General features: G+C 46.2%; 1 protein-coding gene across 1 annotated transcript in view; it reads right to left on the bottom strand.

Annotated features, from left to right (window-relative positions):
• The window catches only part of obe (activating signal cointegrator 1 complex subunit obelus), a 565443-nt gene that overhangs the window by 122577 nt on the left and 415713 nt on the right, over positions 1 to 27153 (bottom strand). Inside the window, exon 38 of the mRNA XM_069330748.1 lies at positions 3557 to 3674. Coding sequence (XP_069186849.1) covers positions 3557 to 3674 — 118 coding nt within the window. The remainder of the gene's footprint in view (positions 1 to 3556; positions 3675 to 27153) is intronic.

The raw sequence follows: 27153 nt of genomic DNA, 5'->3' as shown, positions 1-27153 counted from the left end.
CGACCACAACATGTGCCAAGACCCAAAAAGATCAGTCTGCAAGCCAGGAAGACCCCGGAACCCCAGAAGGCAGAACCGGGTCACAGGAGGAAACAAAGCCCCCTGAACCCACAAACTGGGCCCAAGAGGAAGAAACCTCCGGAACGAACCCAAAGAACCCAAAGGAACCCAGAATCGAACCAGAGGGAGCCCAAACCACCACATTTGCTGGCAGAGATACACCACAGAGAGGCAAAGCACAGCCCCCAGACAGAACCCCCTGGGAAAACGGTCATAACAGACAGAAAATCAAGGGACAAGGTGTGGGAGCAAGCATAACAGCCAGGGGAAACTGAGCCCAACCTAAAGGCCCAGACCCAAAACAGACAAAATGGAAAACCCGGTGTGAAATCAACACCCGAACATTCCCAGAGGAACAGGCAAGGGGCAGAAAACACCAGAAAAGCAAAGAAACGACAACAGGAAAATAAAAAACCCTGAAAAAAGGTGAAAACTCACCCAAAAAGCTCGCTCGCACACCTAGTCGCATGTAAACAAACCGCAACGCCGCCCTGGTGGCCACGCCGGGAAACCGGCAGACGAAAATGGCCACCAGCAGGGGCTGTGACTGACGCTAATGATACAAAAACACGTCAGCAAAAGTGGGAAGCAAGCAGACTGGATGGGCAAAAAATGCCATCCAACAGCAGAAAACCCAGGCAGGGGCAAACTGCCCCAGAACTGCTAGCAGGCATCCCCCACAGCCCCCGGAACCAACAACAGAGGCCCCGGGCCAGAGCCGTCCTCCAAGCCCTCCGCCCTTAAAGAAAGGCAAGAGTCCATAGGAAAGGCAGCAAGAAAGGGCTGCTGGTAAGAAACAGAAGCCTTGGCAGGAGGAACCGGCTCGAAAAACCAACGTCCCCCAACACAAACAGGGCAGCCCCCGAAAACCGCCGGAGTCTCGGCCCCAACTAAACCCTGCCCCGACCCCGAAACCCACAGACAGTCCGGAACTGGGAACAGGGAGGGAAAGGGGCGAACAGCACCTAACCAAATGGGGCGGCCTCGGGGCATCCGAGTGGGAAACCAACCTAGCATGTTGTAGCAACCTAACCTAGCTTGCAAAACGGATGCCGCCTGTACTCTGAACAGTAATAACATAAGGAGAGTACTGGAGAACAAGCAGAGAATCTCTCGCAAGACTCCGGGTCAAGGTGTCAGTGACCCAACAGGCAGCATGACGGAGGTAAAAATGGCGACTGTCACCCGGAGACAAGGGCACAGCAACCTACGATCCCGTACAAGACGGGTTGGAACCCAGAAGACACATTCAATGGTCCCCCGAGCCCAGACTGGGGTTTCCAGGGCCCGTAGGCTGACTGCAACGGGAAGCCCGAGCAAGGTGTTGCTAACCAGTTAAGAAACCCAAACATAACAAGAGGGTAGAGGATAGCACTGAAAACCCCTGCGACGTGTACAAGCATGGGGGCCTAGAAGAGGGCCGCTAACACTACCTGTGGAACTAGAGCCACACTAGGCAGACCCCCACCAGGCATGAAAATAAAAACAAAAGAAAACCCCACAAAAGTACACCGTCTCCAGAGGCAACAGGAACCGGCCGCTTAGGTGGCAGGCTGTGCAACACCTTGACGCCCTAAACAGCACAATACCAATCCCTACCCAGGGCCAAACAAGAGCCCCATGCCCCAGCTGACCCCAATCTTATCTTGAGTTATCTTGAGATGATTTTGGGGCCTTTTAGTGTCCCCGCGGCCCGGTCCTCGACCAGGCCTCCACCCCCAGGAAGCAGCCCGTGACAGCTGACTAACTCCCAGGTACCTATTTACTGCTAGGTAACAGGGGCATTCAGGGTGAAAGAAACTTTGCCCATTTGTTTCTGCCTCGTGCGGGAATCGAACCCGCGCCACAGAATTACGAGTCCTGCGCGCTATCCACCAGGCTACGAGGCCCCCAAGGGCGAGGCAAATGCAGAGCAGCAAGAACCTCTACGGGAACGGTTCCCGAACGCCCCAGGGAAGATAACCCTGTTACGCAAGGGCAGTACTCACAGGGCGCTTAGGGAAGTCAGCCACTAAGCGCATGCAGCCCTGGCACTGATAAGGTACTCCTGGCCACCGCACAACACAACACACGGCAGTGAACGCCACACAAGGCAAACACCGCCTAGGAAACTGAGGCCAGAGAAGCGTCTATCCCAGTTGACATTAGCTTACGATCTGAAGATTGGCAGCCAGCGCAGTAGGTTCGGGGCTCCCCCCTCCCTCTCTCGGGGCGGGGAGGGCTGCGCGGACGATCGACGCAGCAGTAAAGTGTGATGTTTGCTTGTTTCCTTGGGATTGTAGGGAGTTTCTACCTCTCTGTTCGTTTTTTTCTTTTAGCTTTTTACCATGTGGGGTTTGTTTTGTTATGCCTACTTTTCTGGGTGCCTAACCCCGGTCGATGGCAGATAAGGAAAACCCCAACCACAAGGGGGTTTTCCAGGGCCATTGCTCCCTGAAACCTCTCTGAAAGGGCCAGGTTCTGGCGCTGGTCCCTGGTAGGTCTGAACTCCTTAGCTAATGTCACGGTCTAATATAACATACATTAGCCCAATAAGCTCCAGGGAGCTGTAGGGGCTCCCCACAGAAAAGAACTATGTCGAACAAGTTTGGACTTGATAAACCTGAAAAGAGTAGCAACATGTTCGTGCTGTTTGGCATGCACAGCTAACAAACGACTTAGTTTTTATTTGGTGTCGGCATCATGTTAGCTTTGGTGACATGTTATACGTATGTTCCTCTAGAGCATTTCATTGGCAACACATTGATACCAAAATGAAACATGTACATCCAAAATTAAGGTCAAAAACATGAAAAGAATATAAACTTTTCAGTTGGGGTGTAGCCGATGTGCAGTTGGAGGTGCGGTAACGGGTAACCCTTGGGCAAATTTCTATGGTCTTGCGGGTGGGGTGCGCCCATGTTTTGCACTTTATGTTTATATGTTTGTGTAGGGAATTTTATTGCAGTCACAGTGATACCAAAATTAACGATGTAGAACATTTGTGGGGTTGACAAACCTGAAAAGAGCATACACATTTCATCACTGTTTGGCGCTCACGAGCTAACGATCACCATAGTTTTTTATTTGGTGTGGGTCTCACGTCGGCTTTGGTGAAATTTTATATATATATATATATATATATTCCTCTAGAGCATTCTCTTGCGAACAAATTGATACCAAAATTAAATACATACATGGAAAATTAAGGTGAGCAGACCGAAAAGAGTATAAACATTTAAGTGTCGCTGCGCGGTCGCCTGAAACACACAGCGCACGAGGGGAAAGTTATATAGGCTTCTGCCGGGAGTGCGATAGTGTTAAAATGCCATAAGACACTGCTACTGTGTTACTGATGTTCATTTGGAAAGAAATATTGAGTACTAATGTTATGCAACTTGGAAGCTTTAATGATCAAGTTTATAATATACACTATGTGCTGTTGATATCATAGATGAACCCACTGTATGGTGGGCCAAGACCAACTTGATTATATAACTGTGAACACACTTCTTACCTGAAGCAGCCTCCTGAAGAAGTAGGTCCAAGTGAGGTAGTCTAATGCTTCTTGTTTGCTATTGATGGTTCCAGCAACAATCTCAGCATTTAAATGGTCTGGCAGGACATCCATTAGACTGCAAAATAATTTAACTCACTTTTTTATATTCTGGATAAGTCTAGTAAACACAATTAATTGATATGTCTAGTAATCTATTACTCATAGTATAACAAAATCATACTCTGGAAAACAGGGATGGGAAATACAATGCTCAATTTGTGCAGGATAACGGAGGCAAAACTATTTCACCTTGTATTATTATGCAAGTGACTAATATCATTGAGTTCATCTTCCCCAAACTCATCTATAGTATCCAACTCTTTAAAAAACAAAAGAGGAAGGTCAAGAATTTTAACAAAGAATTAGTATTGGTAATTTGCACATAGTACTTAGGTGCATTGCTTCAGAAAATCTTCATTTAGCAATCCGGTTATTGAATTATGGAACAAATTACTGGCTAAGATAGTAGACATGGGATCACTATATTGTTTCAAGTGAAAGTTAGGTTAGGAACAGAGGATGTCCCTGGCTTGGGCCCATATACACACTTGGAGCAGAGGTCATGCCAACCGACTACCTCACTTCATAATATCAAGAGCATCTATAACAAACATTACAATACCATATTGAGAATATAAAAGTACCAGGCAAAATAGTTAGAAGGCAGGATCCTAAAGCTCAATCTCTGTAGATAAATATTAGAAAAACAATGATGAAAAGGAGAAAGGGAACAAATTAATAGTAGTGTTGTATAGACCCTTGGATCCCCTACACACACACACACACAAACACACACACACAGTGGTAGACGGTTGGAACAAGTTAGGTAAGGTGGTGGTGGAGGCCAAGACCGTCAGTAGTTTCAAAGCGTTATATGACAGAGTGCTGGGAAGACGGGACACCACGAGCGTAGCTCGCATCCTGTAACTACACTTAGGTAATTACACACACACACATCTGTGTGTGTGTGTACTCACCTATTTGTACTCACCTATTTGTGTTTGCGGGGGTTGAGCTTTGGCTCTTTGGTCCCGCCTCTCAACTTTCAATCAACTAGTGTACAGATTCCTGAGCCTACTGGGCTCTATCATATCTACATTTGAAACTGTAATTACCCAAGTGTAGCTACAGGATGAGAGCTACGCTCATGGTGTCCCGTCTTCCCAGCACTCTTTGTCATATAACGCTTTGAAACTACTGACGGTCTTGGCCTCCACCACCTTCTCACTTAACTTGTTCCAACCGTCTACCACACTATTTGCAAAGGTGAATTTTCTTATATTTCTTCGGCATCTGTGTTTAGCTAGTTTAAATCTATGACCTCTTGTTCTTGAAGTGCCAGGTCTCAGGAAATCTTCCCTGTCGATTTTATCAATTCCTGTTACTATTTTGTATATAGTGATCATATCACCTCTTTTTCTTCTGTCTTCTAGTTTTGGCATGTTTAATGCTTCTAACCTCTCCTCATAGCTCTTGCCCTTCAGTTCTGGGAGCCACTTAGTAGCATGTCTTTGCACCTTTTCCAGTTTGTTGATGTGCTTCTTAAGATATGGGCACCACACAACAACTGCATATTCTAGCTTTGGCCTAACAAAAGTCATGAACAATTTCTTTAGTATATCGCCATCCATGTATTTAAATGCAATTCTGAAGTTAGAAAGCATAGCATAGGCTCCTTGCACAATATTCTTTATGTGGTCCTCAAGTGATAGTTTTCTATCTAGAACCACTCCTAGATCTCTTTCTTTATCAGAATTCTTTAAAGATTTCTCACATAATATATAGGTTGTGTGGGGTCTATGTTCTCCTATTCCACATTCCATAACATGACATTTATTAACATTAAATTCCATTTGCCAAGTGGTGCTCCATATACTTATTTTGTCCAGGTCTTCTTGAAGGGCATGACAATCATCTAAATTTCTTATCCTTCCTATTATCTTAGCATCATCAGCAAACATATTCATATAATTCTGTATACCAATTGGTAGATCATTTATGCACACAATAAACATCACTGGTGCAAGAACTGAACCCTGTGGTACTCCACTTGTGACATTTCCCCATTCCGAAACATTGCCTCCGATTATTGCCCTCATTTTTCTATCAGTCAGAAATTTTTTTATCCATGATAGAAGCTTACCTGTCACCCCTCCAATATTTTCCAGTTTCCAGAACAACCTCTTATGTGGAACTCTGTCAAAAGCCTTTTTTAGGTCCAGATAGATGCAGTCAACCCAACCATCTCTTTCCTGTAATATCTCTGTGGCTCGATCATAGAAACTGAGTAAATTCGATACACAGGATCTTCCAGATCGAAAACCATACTGTCTGTCTGATATTATATCATTTCTCTCCAGGTGTTCTACCCATTTAGTTTTGATTAGTTTTTCCAATACTTTCACTATTACACTTGTCAATGATACAGGTCTATAATTGAGGGGTTCTTCCCTGCTGCCACTTTTGTAGATTGGAACTATGTTAGCCTGTTTCCACACGTCTGCTACGATTCCTGTACACAGGGATGCCTGAAAGATCAGGTGAAGTGGAATGCTGAGCTCAGATGCACATTCTCTCAGAACCCATGGTGAAACTCCATCTGGTCCAGCTGCTTTGTTCTTACTGAGCTCCTTTAGCATATTTTCCACTTCATCTCTAGACACCTCTATCCGCTCTATGTTGTTCTCTGGAATTCTTATTGTGTCTGGTTCTCTGAAGATTTCATTTTGTACAAACACACTTTGGAACTTTTCATTTAATGTTTCACACATTTCCTTTTCATTTTCCGTGAATCTGTTTCCCATTTTCAACCTCTGGATATTATCCTTTACCTGCAATTTGTTGTTTATGAATTTGTAGAATAGGCCCGGTTCTGTTTTACATTTATCTGTTATCCCTTTTTCAAAATTTCTTCCTGCCTCTCTTCTTACTGCTGTATAGTTGTTTCTCGCATCTTTGTATCGCTGGTAAGTTTGGGGGTTTGGCCTCTTCCTATACTGATTCCATTTTTGTGTCTTTTGGTCTCTGGCCCTCTCACAATTTCTGTCGAACCAATCCTGTTTTCTGGCCCTGCATCTCTGTTTTGGTATGAATGTTTGTGTGCCTTCCTTGTGTGTGTATGTAGTCAGCCTCCACCACATCACTGCCTAATGCATTTCATCCGTTAACTACTCTGACACTGAAAAAGTTCCTTCTAACGTCTCTGTGGCTCATGTGGGTACTCAGTTTCCACCTGTGTCCTGCCATCCCTGAATCCATGTTGGTCCTGTGTTACAAAGTTCTTTCGCTCCAGGTGCTCCACTAGCTTTCTTCGCACAATCTTCTTCATCAGCTTGCATGGTATGCAGGTTAGGGACACTGGCCTGTAATTCAGTGCCTCCTGTCTATCCCCTTTCTTGTATATCGGGACGTTAGCTGCTTTCCAAATTACTGGCAGTTCCCCTGTTGCCAGAGATTTGTTATACACTATGGAGAGTGGTAGGCACAGTTCTTCTGCTCCTTCCTTTAGTATCCAAGGGAAGATTCCATTTGGGCCTATAGCCTTTGTCACATCCAACTCTAGTAAACACTTCCTTACTTCCTCGCTGGTAATCTCAAACTTTTCCAGTGGTTCCTGGTTGGCTATTCCCTCTCTTATCTCTGGGATTTCTCCTTGCTCTAAGGTGAAGACCTCTTGGAATTTCTTATTCAGTTCCTCACACACTTCCTTGTCGTTTGTAGTGAATCCTTCTGCCCCTATCCTTAATTTCATAACCTGTTCCTTTACTGGTTATGAAATTGTGTACTCACCTAATTGTACTCACCTAATTGTGCTTGCGGGGGTTGAGCTCTGGCTCTTTGGTCCCGCCTCTCAACCGTCAATCAACTGGTGTACAGATTCCTGAGCCTATTGGGCTCTATCATATCTACATTTGAAACTGTGTATGGAGTCAGCCTCCACCACATCACTTCCTAATGCATTCCATTTACTAACTACTCTGACACTGAAAAAGTTCTTTCTAACGTCTCTGTGGCTCATTTGGGTACTCAGCTTCCACCTGTGTCCCCTTGTTCGCGTCCCACCAGTGTTGAATAGTTCATCCTTGTTTACCCGGTCGATTCCCCTGAGGATTTTGTAGGTTGTGATCATGTCCCCCCTTACTCTTCTGTCTTCCAGTGTCGTGAGGTGCATTTCCCGCAGCCTTTCCTCATAACTCATGCCTCTTAGTTCTGGGACTAGTCTAGTAGCATACCTTTGGACTTTTTCCAGCTTCGTCTTGTGCTTGACAAGGTACGGGCTCCATGCTGGGGCCGCATACTCCAGGATTGGTCTTACATATGTGGTGTACAAGATTCTGAATGATTCCTTACACAGGTTCCTGAACGCCGTTCTGATGTTAGCCAGCCTCGCATATGCCGCAGACGTTATTCTCTTTATGTGGGCTTCAGGAGACAGGTTTGGTGTGATATCAACTCCTAGATCTTTCTCTCTGTCTGTTTCATTAAGTACTTCATCTCCTATTCTGTATCCTGTGCCTGGCCTCCTGTTTCCACTGCCTAGTTTCATTACTTTGCATTTACTCGGGTTGAACTTCAACAGCCATTTGTTGGACCATTCACTCAGTCTATCCAGGTCATCTTGTAGCCTCCTACTATCATCCTCTGTTTCAATCCTCCTCATAATTTTTGCATCGTCGGCAAACATTGAGAGGAACGAATCTATACCCTCTGGGAGATCATTTACATATACCAGAAACAGTATAGGTCCAAGGACTGACCCCTGCGGGACTCCACTTGTGACGTCTCGCCAATCTGAGGCCTCACCCCTCACACAGACTCGTTGTCTCCTGTTGCTTAGGTATTCCTCTATCCACCGGAGTACCTTCCCTCTCACTCCAGCCTGCATCTCCAACTTTCGCACTAGCCTCTTGTGTGGTACTGTATCAAAGGCTTTCTGACAATCCAAAAATATGCAGTCTGCCCACCCTTCTCTTTCTTGCCTTATTTTTGTTGCCTGGTCGTAGAATTCAAGTAACCCTGTGAGGCAGGACCTGCCATCCCTGAACCCATGTTGATGCTGTGTTACAAAGTTCCTTCGCTCCAGATGCTCCACTAGTTTTTTTCGCACAATCTTCTCCATCAGCTTGCATGGTATGCAGGTTAGGGACACTGGCCTGTAGTTCAGTGCCTCCTGTCTATCCCCTTTCTTGTATATCGGGACTACGTTAGCTGCTTTCCAAATATCTGGCAGTTCCCCTGTTGCCAGTGATTTGTTATACACTATGGAGAGTGGTAGGCTCAGTTCTCTTGCTCCTTCCTTTAGAACCCAAGGGGAGATTCCATCTGGGCCTATAGCCTTCGTCACGTCCAACTCTAGTAAACACTTCCTTACTTCCCCACTGGTAATCTCAAACTCTTCCAGTGGTTCCTGGTTAGCTATTCCCTCACTTACCTCTGGAATTTCTCCTTGTTCTAAGGTGAAGACCTCCTGGAATTTCTTATTCAATTCCTCACACACTTCCTTGTCATTTGTAGTGAATCCTTCCGCCCCTATCCTTAATCTCATAACCTGTTCCTTTACTGTTGTTTTTCTCCTAATGTGGCTATGCAACAATTTAGGCTGAGTCTTTGCCTTGCTTGCGATGTCATTTTCGTATTGTCTTTCAGCCTCTCTTCTCATCCTGACATATTCATTCCTGGCATTCTGGTATCTTTCTCTGCTCTCCAGTGTCCTGTTATTCCTATAGTTTCTCCATGCCCTTTTGCTTTGCTGCTTAGCTAGCCTACATCTTTGATTAAACCATGGGTTTCTCATCTTCATTTCTCTGTTTTCCTTTTGGACTGGGACAAACTTGTTTGCTGCGTCCTTGCACTTCTGCGTGATGTAATCCATCATATCTTGGGCCGTCTTTCCCCTGAGCTCTGTTTCCCATGCTATATCTGTTAGGAATTTTCTTATCCCCTCATAGTTTCCCTTTCGGTATGCTAACCTTTTGGTTTCGGTATCCCTCCTCGAGTTCAATAACCCTTCTTCAATCAAGTACTCAAACACCAGTACACTGTGGTCGCTCATTCCTACTGGGTCCTCAAAACCGATTTCTCTTATGTCGGAGTCGTTCAGAGTGAAGACTAGGTCGAGTCTTGCTGGTTCGTCATTTCCTCTCATCCTTGTGGGTTCTCCGACATGCTGGGTTAAAAAGTTGCTTGTCACTACCTCCAATAGTTTGGCTCTCCACGTATCCTCACCTCCATGCGGTTCCTTGTTCTCCCAGTCAATCTTTCCGTGATTGAAGTCGCCCATGATGAGCAGGTGGGATCTATTTCTACAGGCAGCAGAGGCTGCCCTCTCAATTATAGTGTTAACTGCCTTGTTGTTGTTTTCATACTCTTGACTGGGTCTCCTGTCATTTGGTGGAGGGTTGTATATTACTGCTACTACTATTCTTGGTCCTCCCATTGTTATGGTGCCTGCTATGTAGTCTCTGAACTCCTCACAGCCCGGGATGGCCATCTCCTTAAAACTCCATTCCCTTCTCATGAGTAGGGCCACTCCGCCTCCTCCTCTACCTTCCCTCTCTTTCCTTATTACTGTATACTCCTGGGGAAACACGGCATTCGTTATGATTCCAGAGAGTTTTGTTTCAGTGAGTCCGATTACATCTGGGTTAACTTCTTGTGCTCTTGTGTGTGTGTGTGTCCTTGTGTGTGTAGCCTTGTCAAGGCCAGTGTCCTAGACTTGTATACCATGCAAGGTGATGGAGAAGATCGTGAGACAAAACCGAGTAACACATCTGGAGAGAAGGGACTTCGTGACAAATCGACAACATGGATTCAGGGAGGGTAAATCTTGCCTGACTGGCTTAATAGAATTCTATGACCAGGTGAGAAAGATTAAGCAAGAAAGAGAAGGCTGGGCGGATTGCATTTTCTTGCATTGTCAGAAAGCCTTTGACACAGTACCGCATAAGAGGCTGGTACATAAGCTGGAGAGACAGGCAGGTGTAGCTGGTAAGGTGCTCCAGTGGATAAGGGAGTACCTAAGTAATAGGAAGCAGAGAGTTACGGTAAGGGGTGAGACCTTGGATTGGCGTGAAGTCACCAGTGGAGTTCCACAGGGCTCTGTACTAGGTCCTATCTTGTTTCTGATGTATGTAAATGATCTCCCGGAGGGTATAGATTCATTTCTCTCAATGTTTGCTGACGATGCCAAAATTATAAGAAGGATTAAGACAGAGTAGGACTGCTTGAGGCTTCGAGAAGACCTAGACAAGCTGAAGGAATGGAAAAACAAATGGTTGTTAGAGTTTAACCCGAGCAAAAGTAATGTAATGAAGATAGGCGTAGGGAGCAGGAGGCCAGACACTAGGTATCATCTGGGAGATGAAATTCTTCATGAGTCAGAGAGAGAAAAAGACTTGGGGGTTGACATCACGCCAAACCTGTCCCCTGCAGCCCATATCAAGAGGATAACATCAGCGGCATATGCCAGGCTGGCCAACATAAGAACGGCATTCAGAAACTTGTATAAGAACTCATTCAGAACTTTGTATACTACATATGTCAGGCCAATCCTGGAGTATGCAGCCCCAGCATGGAGTCCATATGTAGTCAAGGATAAGACCAAACTGGAAAAGGTTCAAAGGTTTGCCACCAGACTAATACCCGAGCTGAGAGGTATGAGCTGCGAGGAGAGGCTACGGGAATTAAACCTCACTTTGCTGGAAGACAGAAGAGTTAGGGGGAGGACATGATCACCACATTCAAGATTCTCAAGGGAATTGATAGGGTAGATAAAGACAGGCTATTTAACACAAGGGGCACACGCACTAGGGGACACAGGTGGAAACTGAGTACCCAAATGAGCCACAGAAATAATAGAAAGAACTTTTTTAATGTCAGAGTGGATGACAAATGGAATGCATTAGGAAGTGATGTGGTGGAGGCTGACTCCATACACAGTTTCAAGTGTAGATATGATAGAGTCCAATAGGCTCACGAACCCGAATTTACTCAGTTTCTATGATCGAGCCACAGAGATTCTACAGGAAAGAGATGGTTGGGTTGACTGCATCTATCTGGACCTAAAAAAGGCTTTCAACAGAGTTCCACATAAGAGGTTGTTCTGGAAACTGGAAAATATTGGAGGGGTGACAGGTAAGCTTCAAACATGGATGAAAATTTTTCTGACTGATAGAAAAATGAGGGCAGTAATCAGAAGCAAGTATCGGACTGGAGAAATGTCACAAATGGAGTACCACAGGGTTCAGTTCTTGCACCAGTGATGTTTATTGTCTACATAAATGATCTACAGTTGGTAAACAGAATTATATGAACATGTTTGCTGATGATGCTAAGATAATAGGAAGGATAAGAAGCTTAGATGATTGTCATGCCCTTCAAGATGACCTGGACAAAATAAGTATATGGAGCAACACTTGGCAAATGGAATTTAATGTAATAAATGCCATGTTATGGAATGTGGAATAGGAGAACATAGACCCCCACACAACCTATATATTATGTGAGAAATCTTTAACCCTCAAATCGCTAGGGGCCCAAATGGAATTCACACCCACAGGCGCAACAAAAAAAAAAAATATCAAAAAATTCTTTCGTCTTATAGAAGTGTTCATTTTTGTTCCCTGATCACGGAAAAAATAACAAAAAAATCGTAGGTGGCATATTTTAGCCGCAATAGGGTAGGGAAGTGTGGCAAAAAACCAGCGTTGAATGTAATGAAACGCCATTTTCTGGGTGAGCCCCGGAGGCTCCCTGGAGCTTATCGGGCTAATGTATGTTATGTTAGACCGGGACATTAGCTAAGGAGTTCAGACCTACCAGGGACCAGCGCCAGAACCTGGCCCCTTCAGAGAGGTTTCAGGGAGCAATGGCCCTGGAAAACCCCATATGGTTGGGGGTTTTCCTTATCTGCCATCGACCGGGGTTAGGCACCCAGAAAGGTAGGCGTAACAAAACAAACCCCACATGGTAAGAAACTACAACAAAAACCGAACAGAGAGGTAGAAAACTCCCTACAATCCCAAGGAAACAAGCAAACAAGCAAACATCACACTTTACTGCCGCGCCGATCGTCCGCGCAGCCCTCCCCACCCCGGGAGGGGGAGGGGGGAGCCCCGGACCTACCGCGCCGGCTGCCAAGCTCCAGTTCGGAAGCTAAGCTTCAACCAACGCGAAAAAACCGCCGACCGGTGGGAGGGAGGGTTTCCAGGGAGCCTCCGGGGCTCACCCAGAAAATGGCGTTTTATTACATTCAACGCTGGTTTTCTGTGGGGAGCCCCTACGGCTCCCTGGAGCTTCATACCCAAAGAGAAGGAAAAGAAAGGGCTAACCCGGGAGGCGGCCGCCACAAACTCTGCAACGCAAAGCCAAGACAACCGGTCGCAAACCTGCGACCCAAGGCAACAAGAACGCCCAAGAACAGACGCACATATGGATGGGCGGCCAAAAACCTGTGCGACCCACAATTCCCTGCGCCCGAAATGAGCCCGAGACGTCACCAACACAGCAGCAATTGCTGCAAACGTCTGAACAGCACGGGCGCAAAGACAGACCGCAGGAAGAAGGAAAACACTGCGGACGACCCGGGAGACCCGAGCCCTGAAAACAGGGAACGAAGGAACCGGATCAACCACAGCGCATCCCCAGGCACGTTACGCCGGCAACAGCAAAAAGCACAACTGGACAACACAGGACGCACCCCCCGGCCAAACCAAACAAGGACCAAAACCCCAAGAACCCCTCCGGAAAGCAGCCGTCTCGACCGTCGCCAGGACAGAGAAAGGCTGCACACCAATAAAGCTACCACCAGTACCAAAGAGGAGGAAACTGAAACCGAAGGGGCTACCACAAACTGAGGGGAAGAGAAGAAGGCACCCTGAACAAGGACCAGGATGGCTCAGGCGACTCATGAGCAGGCCGGAGGGGAAACAAAATGCGAGAAAACGTAATAAACGTCATACAGTCTCCAAGACGAAGCTCGCAGGTGGGACACCGTCAACAAAGCCACCTGAACACCATAGAGATGGCGATACCTGCGTCAAAATACCAGACGCGAAGAGCCAAAGAGAAGGCCGAACCAGTCACGGACAGGACCGATTCGGCCTGCTGAAAGAGGCGAAGCCTCAGGAAAAACGCCCCGGGTACGGACACCTATCAAGCAGCGTCTGAAAAGAAGGCCGGGCCGGCCACCGTGGAACCATAAGGACTGTTCTCGTGGGAATGGGCTGCAACCGAGCCAGAACCCGAAGCAACAGCTGGACCGGGAGAAGAGGTACAGGTACCCCCCACCTCGACCAGGCCTGCCTAAAGCCTCCACCGTGAAGTCCTCGCTGGTGGGAAGGGCGCCACAAAACGGGCGACGCCTAGACCACGCCGACCCGAAGACGTCCATGGCCAGGAGTCCATAAGCCCAACAGAGCCAACAAAACGAATCGGCGACGACTGGCCAACCCACGAAGAGGAATGAACCGAGACAGCTGTCCACCAGGACGCAGGACACACCCCGGACACGAACCACACGGTTAACCAAACCCCCTGTGGTTCCGGAAAGAACCACCAGAGAACAGTCCAAACAGAGCTGAATGGTAGAGTACCTAGTGACCCAAACCCTCCGAAGCGCAAACCAGACAGCCATGAACACCTGAACCGGGCTGTGAGCCCGACGGACAGACAGACTCCATCAACCTCGGCCGACCTGGTGAGCACTGGTCACAAAGCCCCAGCCGAGAGACGACCCGTCCGTGAACACATCGAGCGAAGGCTCGGGGAGCTGCCAAGGCACGGAACCCCGAAAACCCCAAAGAGGAAGCTGGTGACGCAGCACCAACATCAGATCCCCAGAGGAACCCAAGGAATGCAAGAGGCGGAAGTGGAGTCTCCGTAGGAACCAACCGACGCCGGAGCCAAACCCGACTCCGCGGGCAGACAAGCACGCCGAAGTGCAAACTCCCGCACAACCGCCCAAGCAACCGCTGAGCAACCCGGGACCCCCTCCTGAACAGCCAAAGGCGGGACCACAGCCACAGTAACACTTCTGGAGGGAAGACAATGAGGGGCCCAAGAGCCTGAAACAAGGCCCAGGTCCGAACCCGGGACGGAAACAGAAGGTAAAACCTCCAGATCACCAGGAAACCAAACCCAGCGATCTGGAAAGAACCATCCCCTGGCGAGCAGACAAGCGGACTGACTGGGAGCCCACTCCAGCCAGTCGTCGAGGTAGGCCAGACACCGAATCTCAGACGCAGACAGGGCACTAAGATCCGGTAAAGATGCAAAGAGTATACAAAGTGCCCTTCACAAAATAGGGAATGCAATAAAAACAGCAAACCTGAAGCCCCACCACCAAAGCATTGTATGACAATCATATTAAGACATATGACAATCATTATATGACAATATGACAATTATAATCAAAGCATTATATGACAAAGAGTGCTGGGAAGACGGGACACCACGAGAGTAGCTCTCATCCTGTAACTACACTTAGGTAAGTACACATAGGTAATTACCAACCGTGCTAGCCCCAGAAAAACTGGAGAGGAACGTGCCAAGAAGTGACCTGGAGGTCCAGGTCCACCATCCATGCACCCGGCCCTAACAGAATCCGAACAGGAGACAACAGTCCTCCGAGCAGGGCAGAGGATCCAGGGTGCAGACGGAAGTAGTCCAGAAGAACTGCAGACTGGAAAAGCTCATGACTGCAAAGAGCAGACGGGAAAAGCTCATGACTGCAAAGAGCAGATGGGAAGCCCAGAAGGATGGGGCGGATCGACCACGCCCCACGCACCCACGAAGAGGAAATGACGAAGCGCAGGGAAGAAGCCCACCCCGCCAGCTTTGAACCCCCCCCAAGGGGGAGAAGCCGTCCTCCGACGCCAGCAGAGGCCGGAAGACAACCCAAAGCGCCCACCAACAGCGGGACCAAGCGAGAGGCAACAGAGCAAGCTGCTCCCCCAGCGCCCAGTCAACAGAGAAGGGAACAGAACCCCTACAGAAAGAAAAAGTACACTACCGAAGTCATGAGGAGAGACTACGGGAATGAAACCACACTTCGCTGGAAGAGGAAGTGAGGGGAGACCTGATCACCACATACAAGATACCCAAGGGAATCGACAGGGTTGAGAAGGTCAGGCTATGTAACACAAGGGCACACGCACTAGGGGACACAGGTGGAAACTGAGTACCCAAAAGAGCCACAGATAGAATCAAAGTTTTTTTTTTTTTTTTTTTTTTTTTTTTTTTTTGAGTGTCAGAATGGGAACGGGAAAGCACTAAGAAGTAATGTGGCGACTCCTCACACAAGTAACGAGGCTGACCCCCATACAATGTCACATGTAGACATGACAGAGCCCAAGAGGCACAGGAACCGATACACCTGATACAACCGATACGATAAATGCTCAAGGAGCTCGGTAAGAACAAAGCAGCTGGCCCAGATGGCGTTTCACCATGGGTTCTGAGAGAATGTGCATCTGAGCTCAGCATTCCACTTCACCTGATCTTTCAGGCATCCCTGTGTACAGGAATCGTAGCAGACGGGTGGAAACAGGCTAACATAGTTCCAATCTACAAAAGTGGCAGCAGGGAAGACCCCCTCAATTATAGACCTGTATCATTGACAAGTGTAATAGTGAAAGTATTGGAAAAACTAATCAAAACTAAATGGGTAGAACACCTAGAGAAAAATGATATAATATCAGACAGACAGTATGGTTTTCGATCTGGAAGATCCTGTGTATCGAATTTACTCGGTTTCTATGATCGAGCCACAGAGATATTACAGGAAAGAGATGGTTGGGTTGACTGCATCTATCTGGACCTAAAAAAGGCTTTCGACAGAGTTCCACATAAGAGGTTGTTCTGGAAACTGGAAAATATTGGAGGGGTGACAGGTAAGCTTCTATCATGGATGAAAAATTTTCTGACTGATAGAAAAATGAGGGCAGTAATCAGAGGCAATGTATCAGAATGGAGAAATGTCACAAGTGGAGTACCACAGGGTTCAGTTCTTGCACCAGTGATGTTTATTGTGTACATAAATGATCTACCAGTTGGTATACAGAATTATATGAACATGTTTGCTGATGATGCTAAGATAATAGGAAGGATAAGAAATTTAGATGACTGTCATGCCCTTCAAGATGACCTGGACAAAATAAGTATATGGAGCACCACTTGGCAAATGGAATTTAATGTTAATAAATGTCATGTTATGGAATGTGGAATAGGAGAACATAGACCCCACACAACCTATATATTATGTGAGAAATCTTTAAAGAATTCTGATAAAGAAAGAGATCTAGGAGTGGTTCTAGATAGAAAACTATCACCTGAGGACCACATAAAGAATATTGTGCAAGGAGCCTATGCTATGCTTTCTAACTTCAGAATTGCATTTAAATACATGGATGGCGATATACTAAAGAAATTGTTCATGACTTTTGTTAGGCCAAAGCTAGAATATGCAGCTGTTGTGTGGTGCCCATATCTTAAGAAGCACATCAACAAACTGGAAAAGGTGCAAAGACATGCTACTAAGTGGCTCCCAGAACTGAAGGGCAAGAGCTACGAGGAGAGGTTAGAAGCATTAAATATGCCAAAACTAGAAGACAGAAGAAAAAGAGGTGATATGATCACTACATACAAAATAGTTACAGGAATTGATAAAATCGACAGGGAAGACTTCCTGAGACCTGGAATTTCAAGAACAAGAGGTCATAGATTTAAACTAGCTAAACACAGATGCCGAAGAAATATAAGAAAATTCACCTTCGCAAATAGAGTGGTAGACGGTTGGAACAAGTTAAGTGAGAAGGTGGTGGAGGCCAAGACCGTCAGTAGTTTCAAAGCATTATATGACAAAGAGTGCTGGGAAGACGGGACACCACGAGCGTAGCTCTCATCCTGTAACTACACTTAGGTAATTACACTTAGGTAATTACCTGTTGACGGACGGGTGAGAGGCAGGACCAAGGAGCCAGAGCTCAACCCCCACAAGCACAACTAGGTGAGGACATATATTGTAAAAGCACAAGCCGCCGACTAGTGGCAGAGAGCACTACGCCGGCCAGGCAAAGAAGGCACAAAACTGCATCAAAAGGCCCACCTCGACAGCAAAACCACAAAGTCCCAGCACAACCACAACATGTGCCAAGACCCAAAAAGCTCAGTCTGCAAGCCAGGAAGACCCCGGAACCCCAAAAGGCAGAACCGGGTCACACGAGGAAACAAAGTCCCCTGAACCCACAAAAGGGGGCCCAAGAGGAAGAAACCTCCAGAACGAAACCAAGGAACCCAAAGGAACCCAGAATCGAACCAGGGGGAGCCCAAACCACCACATTTGCCGGCGGAGAACACCACTAAAAGGCAAAGCACAGACCCCAGCAGAACGCCCTGGGAAAACGGTCCCAACAGACCGAAAACCGAGGGGCAAGGTGTGGGAGCAAGCATACCAGCCAGGGGCACTGAGCCTAAACCCAGAGGCTCAGACCCAAAATCAACACCCAAACGTTCCCAGAGGAACAGGCAACGGCAAGAAAACACCAGAAAAACAAAGAAACGACAACAGGAGAACAAAAACCCTGCAAATGTTTCGAAAACTCACCAGAGACGCTCGCTCGCACACCCAGACGCATGTAAACAAACCGCAACGCCGCCCTGGTGGCCACGCCGGGAAACCGGCAGACGAAAATGGCCGCCAGCAGGGGCTGTGACTGACGCTTAATACACAAAAACACGCCAGCAAATGTGGGAAGCTAGCAGACTGGAAGGGCGAAAAACGACGCCCAACAGCAGAAAAACCCCTGAAGGGGCAAAACCGCACCAGAACTGCTAGCAGGCAACCCCCACAGCCCCGGGAACCAACAACAGAGGCCCCGGGGCAGAGCCGTCCTCCAAGCCCTCCGCCCTTAAAGAAAAGCAAGAGCCCATGGGAAAGGCAACAAGAAAGGGCCGCTGGTAAGACCCAGAAGCCTTGGCAGGAGGCACAGGCTCAAACCTCCGTCCCCAACCCGAACGGGGCATCCCCCGAAAACCGCCCAAGTCTCTGCCGCAACTGAACCCCGCCCCGACCCCGAAACCCGCAGACGGTCCGGAGCCGGGAACATGGAGAGAAAGGGGCGAGCAGCACCTAACCAAACGGGGCGGCCACGGGGCATTCGAGTGGGAAACCAACCTAGCATGTTGCAGCAACCTAACCTAGCTTGCAACACGGATGCCGCCTGTACTCTGAACAGTAATAACATCAGGAGAGTACTGGAGAACAAGCAGAGAATCACTCGCAAGACTCCGGGTCAAGGTGTCAGTGACCCAACAGGCAGCATGACGGAGGTAAAAATGGCGACTGTCACCCGGAGACAAGGGAACAGCAACCAACGATCCCGTACAAGACGGGTTGGAACCCGGAAGACACATTCAATGGTCCCCCGAGCCCAGACAGGGGTTTCCAGGGCCCGTAGGGTAACAACTACGGGAAGCCCGGGCAAGGTGTTGCTAACCGGTTAAGAAACCCAAACATAACAAGAGGGTAGATTATAGCACTGAAAACCCCTGAGACGTGTACAAGCACGGGGGCCTAGCAGAGGGCCGCCAAACACTACCAGTGGAACTATAACCACCTTAGGCAGACCCCCACCAGGCAAGAAAATGAAAAACAAAAGAAAAACCCCGCAAAAGTACACCGTCTCCAGAGGCAACAGAAACCGGCCGCCGCTTAGGTGGCAGGCTGCGCAACACCTTGACGCCCTAACCAGCACAATACCAATCCCTACCCAGGGCCAAACAAGGGCCCCAAGCCCCAGCTGGCCCCAAGGGCGAGGCAAATGCCGAGCAGCAAGAACCTCCACGGGAATGGTTCCCGAACGCCCCAGGGAAGATAACCCTGTTACGCAAGGGCAGTACTCACAGGGCGCTTAGGGAAGTCAGCCACTAAGCACATGCAGCCCCGGCACTGATGAAGTACTCCTGGCCACCGCACACCACAACACACGGCAGTGAACGCCACACAAGGCAAACACCGCCTAGGAAACTGAGGCCAGAGAAGCGTCAATCCCGGTTGACATTAGCGAACGAACTGGAGCTTGGCAGCCGGCGCGGTAGGTCCGGGGCTCCCCCCTCCCCCTCCCGGGGTGGGGAGGGCTGCGCGGACGATCGGCGCGGCAGTAAAGTGTGATGTTTGCTTGTTTGCTTGTTTCCTTGGGATTGTAGGGAGTTTTCTACCTCTCTGTTCGGTTTTTGTTGTAGTTTCTTACCATGTGGGGTTTGTTTTGTTACGCCTACCTTTCTGGGTGCCTAACCCCGGTCGATGGCAGATAAGGAAAACCCCCAACCATATGGGGTTTTCCAGGGCCATTGCTCCCTGAAACCTCTCTGAAGGGGCCAGGTTCTGGCGCTGGTCCCTGGTAGGTCTGAACTCCTTAGCTAATGTCCCGGTCTAACATAACATACATTAGCCCGATAAGCTCCAGGGAGCCGTAGGGGCTCCCCACAGAAAAAGGGGCATTGGCAGAGCCTTCGCCAGATGAGGTCTACTCCGCCCGAGCTGTCAGACGGCAGTTGCCACAAATATATTATTACCTAATTATTTCAATGTCTCTGATTGATTTTTTCTTAGTTTTTTTGCAGTAATATTATTCCATACAGTGAATTGTGGTATATTTATATTATAAAATGTGTGAACCATCGCTGTACTCAAAATTATGGTGTGTATATTAGTGATTCAATTATTATGTTCATAAAACAATAAACAAATAGTTTTGCTGTTGTTACACTATATACACAGGTTATATATAAGTATTTGCATGTTTTGTACACCATAACGAACTACTAAGTTGGTCTTGTGAGTCAAAAAGCAACGAGGAGTGACCGCCAAACACCAGCGAGCCACTCACTGCCACTCCCTCCCTCAACACCACCTCACTCACCCTCATTCACTTCCTACAATACTCTTTCTGTATTTATTCACTATACACAGACGTTATATATACGTATTTACATGTTTTGTTCACCATAACTGTACATCTAAGCTTGTATGGTGAGTAAAGGCCATAAGACGTAGCTACTCACACAGTCACCTGATCGACAACCGCCCTAATATTTGTCCTTCAACAATATTGTTTGTGGTGTTATTACGCTATATACACATATTATATATAAGTATCTACCTGTTTTATTCACCATACCTGAACAAATAAGCTGGTATGGTGCCCAAAGACCATAGTGGCCATCAGTAAACACCATGCCAAGACATGCAGATGACGCTCCTCCCTTACCAAAATGGCGGCTCCCAATCTACTCCTCTCGCTGTTATCACACTCTATACACACGTTATATATAAGAATCTACATTTGTGTTCACCATATCGAACCACTAAGCTGGTATGGTGAGTGCAGTCAATAAATGGTGGCCACACACAGTCAGAAGATGACGCCACAACCCTCCCTCCCACAGCCTTACTCCTCCCTCCATGGAGCACAGCGCTAAATATCACCACAATCCTGCTATTATCAGAATCCTGGTCAGTTTTATCACAGTCAGGGGGCTTCAGTAATACTATCACTGTTAAATAATAGCAGTATCATATATATTATGGTATTTGTAGGCGATGCTGTGGTCACAAGCTGAACAGCGGTGCTGTGAGCTCGTGCTGCGTGCGCCAGCCTTGGTGGCTTGCTCAATACTGACGCTGTAACACCCAAGAATGTTGGCCTGGATTTTTTTTCTAGGTGGCATCTGGCAACTATCGGTCGTGGCTGTACTATAGCTGCCCCTATCCCAGGCGGGGAGTTTAAATTATAGCGCTAGACACGAAATCATATATAAATGATGTGTGCGGTTTCGGTTTTGTCACTGATATCATTTATATATGATATGCGCGGTTTGAGGGTTAAAGATTTCTGATAAAGAAAGAGATCTAGGGGTGGTTCTAGATAGAAAACTATCTCCTGAGGACCACATAAAGAGCGTTGTGCCAGGAGTCTATGCCATGCTTTCTAACTTCAGAATTGCTTTTAAATACATGGATGGCGATATACTAAAGAAATTGTTCACGACTTTTGTTAGGCCAAAGCTAGAATATGCAGCGGTTGTATGGTGCCCATATCTTAAGAAGCACATCAACAAACTGGAAAAGGTGCAAAGACATGCTACTAAGTGGCTCCCAGAACTGAAGGGCAAGAGCTATGAGGAGAGGTTAGAGGCATTAAATATGCCAAAACTGGAAGACAGAAGAAAAAGAGGTGATATGATCACTATATACAAAATAATAACAGGAATTGATAAAATCGATAGGGAAGATTTCCTGAGACCTGGAACTTTAAGAACAAGAGGTCATGGAAATAAACTAGCTAAACACAGATGCCGAAGAAATATAAGAAAATTCACTTTTGCAAACAGAGTGGTAGACAGTTGGAACAAGTTAGGTGAGAAGGTGGTGGAGGCCAAGACCGTCAGTAGTTTCAAAGCATTATATGACAAAGAGTGCTGGGAAGACGGGACACCATGAGCGTAGCTCTCATCCTGTAACTACACTTAGGTAATTACACTTAAGTAATTACACACACACACACACAAACACACAGCTAAGCAGCAAAGTAAAAAGGCATGAAGAAACTATAGGAATAACAGGACACTTGAGAGCAGAGAAAGATACCAGAATGCCAGGAATGAATATGTCAGGATGAGAAGAGAGGCAGAAAGACAATACGAAAATGACATCGCAAGCAAGGCAAAGACTCAGCCTAAATTGCTGCATAGCCACATCAGGAGAAAAACAACAGTAAAGGAACAGGTTATGAAATTAAGGATAGGGGCAGAAGGATTCACTACAAATGACAAGGAAGTGTGTGAGGAACTGAATAAGAAAATCCAGGAGGTCTTCACCTTAGAGCAAGGAGAAATTCCAGAGATAAGAGAGGGAATAGTTAACCAGGAACCACTGGAAGAGTTTGAGATTACCAGCGGGGGAGTAAGGAAGTGTTTACTAGAGTTGGGTGTGATAAAGGCTATAGGTCCAGATGGAATCTCCCCTTGGATACTAAAGGAAGGAGTAGAAGAACTGTGCCTGCCACTCTCCATAGTGTATAACAAATTACTGGCAACAGGGAAACTGCCAGAAATTTGGAAAGCAGCTAACGTAGTCCCGATATACAAGAAAGAGGGTAGACAGGAGGCACTGAACTACAGGCCAGTGTCCCTAACCTGCATACCATGCAAGCTGATGGAGAAGTTTGTGCAAAGAAGGCTAGTGGAACATCTGGAGCGAAAGAACTTTGTAACACTGCATCAACATGGGTTCAGGGATGGCAAGTCCTGCCTCACAGCTACTTGAATTCTACGACCAGGCAACAAAAATCAGGCAAGAAAGAGAAGGGTGGGCAGACTGCATATTTTTAGATTGTCAGAAAGCCTTTGATACATTACCACACAAGAGGCTAGTGAAAAAGCTGGAGATGCAGGCTGGAGTGAAAGGGAAGGTACTCCATTGGATAAAGGAGTACCTAAGCAACAGGAGACAACGAGTCAGTGTAAGGGGTGAGGTATCTCATTGGCGAGACGTTCAGGGGTCAGACAGGGGTCAGTCCTTGGATCTATAATGTTTCTGATATATGTAAATGATCTCCCAGAGGGTATACACTCGTTTCTCTCAATGTTTGCTGATGATGCAAAAATTATGAGGAGGACTGAAACAGAGGATGATAGTAGGAGGCTACAAGATGACCTAGACAGACTGAGTGAATGGTCCAACAAATGGCTGTTGAAGTTCAACCCGAGTAAATGCAAAGTAATGAAACTAGGCAGTGGAAACAGGAGGCCAGACACAGGATACAGAATAGGAGATGAAGTACTTAATGAAACGGACAGAGAGAAAGATCTAGGAGTTGATATCACACCAAACCTGTCCCCTAAAGCCCACATAAAAGGAATAACTTCTGCGGCATATGCAAGGCTGGCTAACATCAGAACAGCGTTCAGGAACCTGTGTAAGGTTGATACCTGGTTGATGGGGTTCTGGGAGTTCTTCTACTCCCCAAACCCGGCCCGAGGCCAGGCTTGACTTGTGAGAGTTTGGTCCACTAGGCTGTTGCTTGGAGCGGCCCGCAGGCCCACATACCCACCACAGCCCGGTTGGTCCGGTACTCCTTGGAGGAATAAATCTAGTTTCCTCTTGAAGATGTCCACGGTTGTTCCGGCAATATTTCTTATGCTTGCTGGGAGGACGTTGAACAACCGTGGACCTCTGATGTTTATACAGTGTTCTCTGATTGTGCCTATGGCACCTCTGCTCTTCACTGGTTCTATTCTACATTTTCTTCCATATCGTTCACTCTAGTACGTTGTTATTATACTGTGTAGATTTGGTACTTGGCCCTCCAGTATCTTCCAGGTGTATATTATTTGATATCTCTCTCGTCTTCTTTCTAGTGAGTACATTTGGAGGGCTTTGAGATGATCCCAATAATTTAGGTGCTTTATTGCGTCTATGCGTGCCATACATGTTCTCTGTATTCCCTCTATTTCAGCAATCTCTCCTGCTCTGAAGGGGGAAGTGAGTGCTGAGCAGTACTCAAGACGGGACAACAGAAGTGACTTGGTGAGTACAACCATTGTGACGGGATCACTGGATTTGAAAGTTTTCGTAATCCATCCTATCATTTTTCTGGCTGTCGCAATATTTGCTTGGTTATGCTCCTTAAACGTTAGGTCGTCAGACATTATTATTCCCAAATCCTTTACATGCTGTTTTCCTACTATGGGTACATTTGATTGTGTTTTGTACTCTGTATTATGTTTAAGGTCCTCATTTTTACCGTACCTGAGTACCTGGAATTTATCACTGTTAAACATCATGTTATTTTCTGATGCCCAGTTGAAAACTTTATTAATATCAGCTTGAAGTTTTTCAGTGTCTTCAGCCGAGATAATTTTCATACTGATTTTTGTGTCATCTGCAAAGGATGATACGAAGCTGTGACTTGTATTTTTGTCTATATCTGATATGAGAATAAGGAAAAGCAGAGGTGCAAGGACTGTACCCTGAGGTACAGAGTTTTTAACTGCACTTGGACTAGATTTTATATGGTTGACCTTTACTTGCCGAGTCCTGTTTGACAGAAAACTGAGTATCCAGCGTCCTACTTTACCGGTTATTCCCATAGACTTCATTTTGTGTGCTATCATGCCATGGTCATATTTATCAAAAGCCTTTGCGAAGTCCGTGTATATCACATCAGCATTCTGTTTTTCTTCTAATGCCTCAGTGACTTTGTCATAGTGCTCAAGTAGCTGTGAGAGGCACGATCTTCCCGCTCGAAATCCATGTTGGCCTGGGTTGTGAAGGTCATTGGTCTCCATGAAATTGGTGACCTGACTCCTAATCACTCTCTCAAATACTTTTATGATGTGCAATGTTAGTGCAACTGGTCTATAATTCTTTGCCAATGCTTTGCTCCCTCCCTTGTGTAGAGGGGCTATGTCTGCTACTTTAAGTGCATCTGGTATCTCCCCCGTGTCCAAGCTCTTCCTCCACACTATACTGAGTGCCTGTGCTACCGGCACTTTGCATTTCTTTATAAATATTGAATTCCATGAGTCTGAACCTGGGGCCGAGTGCATGGGCATGTTTTCAATTTCTCTTTCAAAATTTAGTGCGCTCGTGTTTATATCAGTTATATTTACAGGGGTTTGAATATCCCGCATAAAGAAATTGTCTGGATCTTCCACCTTCATGTTGTTTATTGGAGTGCTAAACATGTCCTCATACTGCTTTTTTTAGGATTTCACTAATTTCTTTGTCATCCTCCGTGTATGAACCTTCACTTGTACGAATAGGTCCAATACTGGCATTGGTTTTTGCTTTTGATTTCGCATATGTGAAGAAATATTTTGGATTTTTCTTTATTTCCTGAATTGCTTTCTGTTCTAACTGCCTTTCTTCAGTTTCATATGAGTGTTTCAATATCCGCTCGATTTTTTCAATCTCCCTATTTAAATTATTCCTTCTTTGATGGGAAATTCGTGTCTGCATAAGCAGTTCCGTTATTTTTTTCCTGCGTTTATAGTGTCGTCTGCGTTCTCTTTCTACGTTGGATCTCTTTCTGGCTTTCCTCAAAGGAACATGTTTCAGACTTGATACGCTTCCGAAGTCAGTTTTTCTATTCCTTCTGTAGGACTTGTATTACTTAGAACAGTTTCCCATGGAATGTTTGTAAGTTCCCCGTTTATTATCTCCCAGTCTATCCTTTTATTATTAAAATTGAATTTACTGAATAGCCCCGCTCGCTTTATCAACGTTTTAGGTCTATTCTGAGTATTGATGGTCGTTTGCACTTCAATGAGCTTGTGATCTGAGTATGTGGTATCTGATATCGTAATGTCTCTGATAATGTCTTCATTGTTCGTAAAGACCAGATCTAAAATATTTTCATTTCTCGTTGGCTCCAATATCTGCTGATTGAGTGAAAATTTGTCACAGAATCTAAGTAGTTCTCCAATCTGTGGTTGGTTAGGTCCTGATAGATTTCCTGGTATAATATTATTGTTTGCTATTTTCCACCTGAGACTAGGCAAGTTGAAGTCACGTAGGAAGATAATATCAGGTATCAGGTTCTCCAAATTATCAAGGCTATTCTCTATTTTGTTTATCTGTTCTGTGAATTCCTCAGCCGTTGCATCTGGCGGTTTGTATATTAGAATAATCACTAAATTTATTTTCTCTATTTTTAATCCCAGTACCTCTACCACCTCATTTGTAACGTTTAGGAGCTCCGAGCATACAAGGTCTTCCCTAATATACAGACCCACTCCTCCATGTGACCTAATTTTCCTATCACGCCTGTATAGGTTATATCCTGGAATCCAGATTTCACTGTCCAACAATTCCCCTGCATGGGTTTCTGTGAAAGCTCCAAATACTGCATTTGACTCCGTGAGGAGGCCACTTATGAACTGTACTTTGTTGTTTGTTCTTGTTTTCAGTCCTTGTATGTTGGCAAAGATGAATGAAGTTACTCTATTAGTGATAGTTTGAATGGGAGACTTTTTCGGCAAGCCCATTATGCATGGACATAATGAGTTTGTTCTGACCAGTACTGATTATTGTAGGCCAGTTGCCTGTCGTAGTTGTAGTTCCCTTTCGGTGCGTAATTGTATCTGTAATTCTGGAATGCAAGTGGATCTGGCATCCAGTTCCATACACTCTCCATGCTCCTCCTTTTGAATTCTCTTTTGGTCTGGTATAAAAAATTTATAGTTTCCTCCTAATTCATTATCCTGCTTGCCGCTCTTTATGTAGCGTTCCGTGCCTTTCACGTGAAAGTGTGGGCAGCTGAGGTCATAGCATTTTCTGTCCTCCAGTGAGGTTTGGCACATGTCAGGATGGAAAAACCTACATATTGATCCAAATCGACACTCACCTTTCCTAAGCATATTTAAACATTTTTTGGGATGTTGGTAACTGCATTCTAATCCTTTCTTATTACCAGCATATCTATGTCTGCATATGCCCTTTGCATAAAATTTGCATAAGTCTGTCCTTCTGTTCTGAATTGCTCTATCGGGAA

This window comes from Procambarus clarkii, chromosome 24 (genome assembly GCF_040958095.1).
Source record: "Procambarus clarkii isolate CNS0578487 chromosome 24, FALCON_Pclarkii_2.0, whole genome shotgun sequence".
NCBI classification, from domain to species: Eukaryota; Metazoa; Arthropoda; class Malacostraca; order Decapoda; family Cambaridae; genus Procambarus; species Procambarus clarkii.
This window is presented reverse-complemented; position numbering and strand designations above follow the sequence as displayed.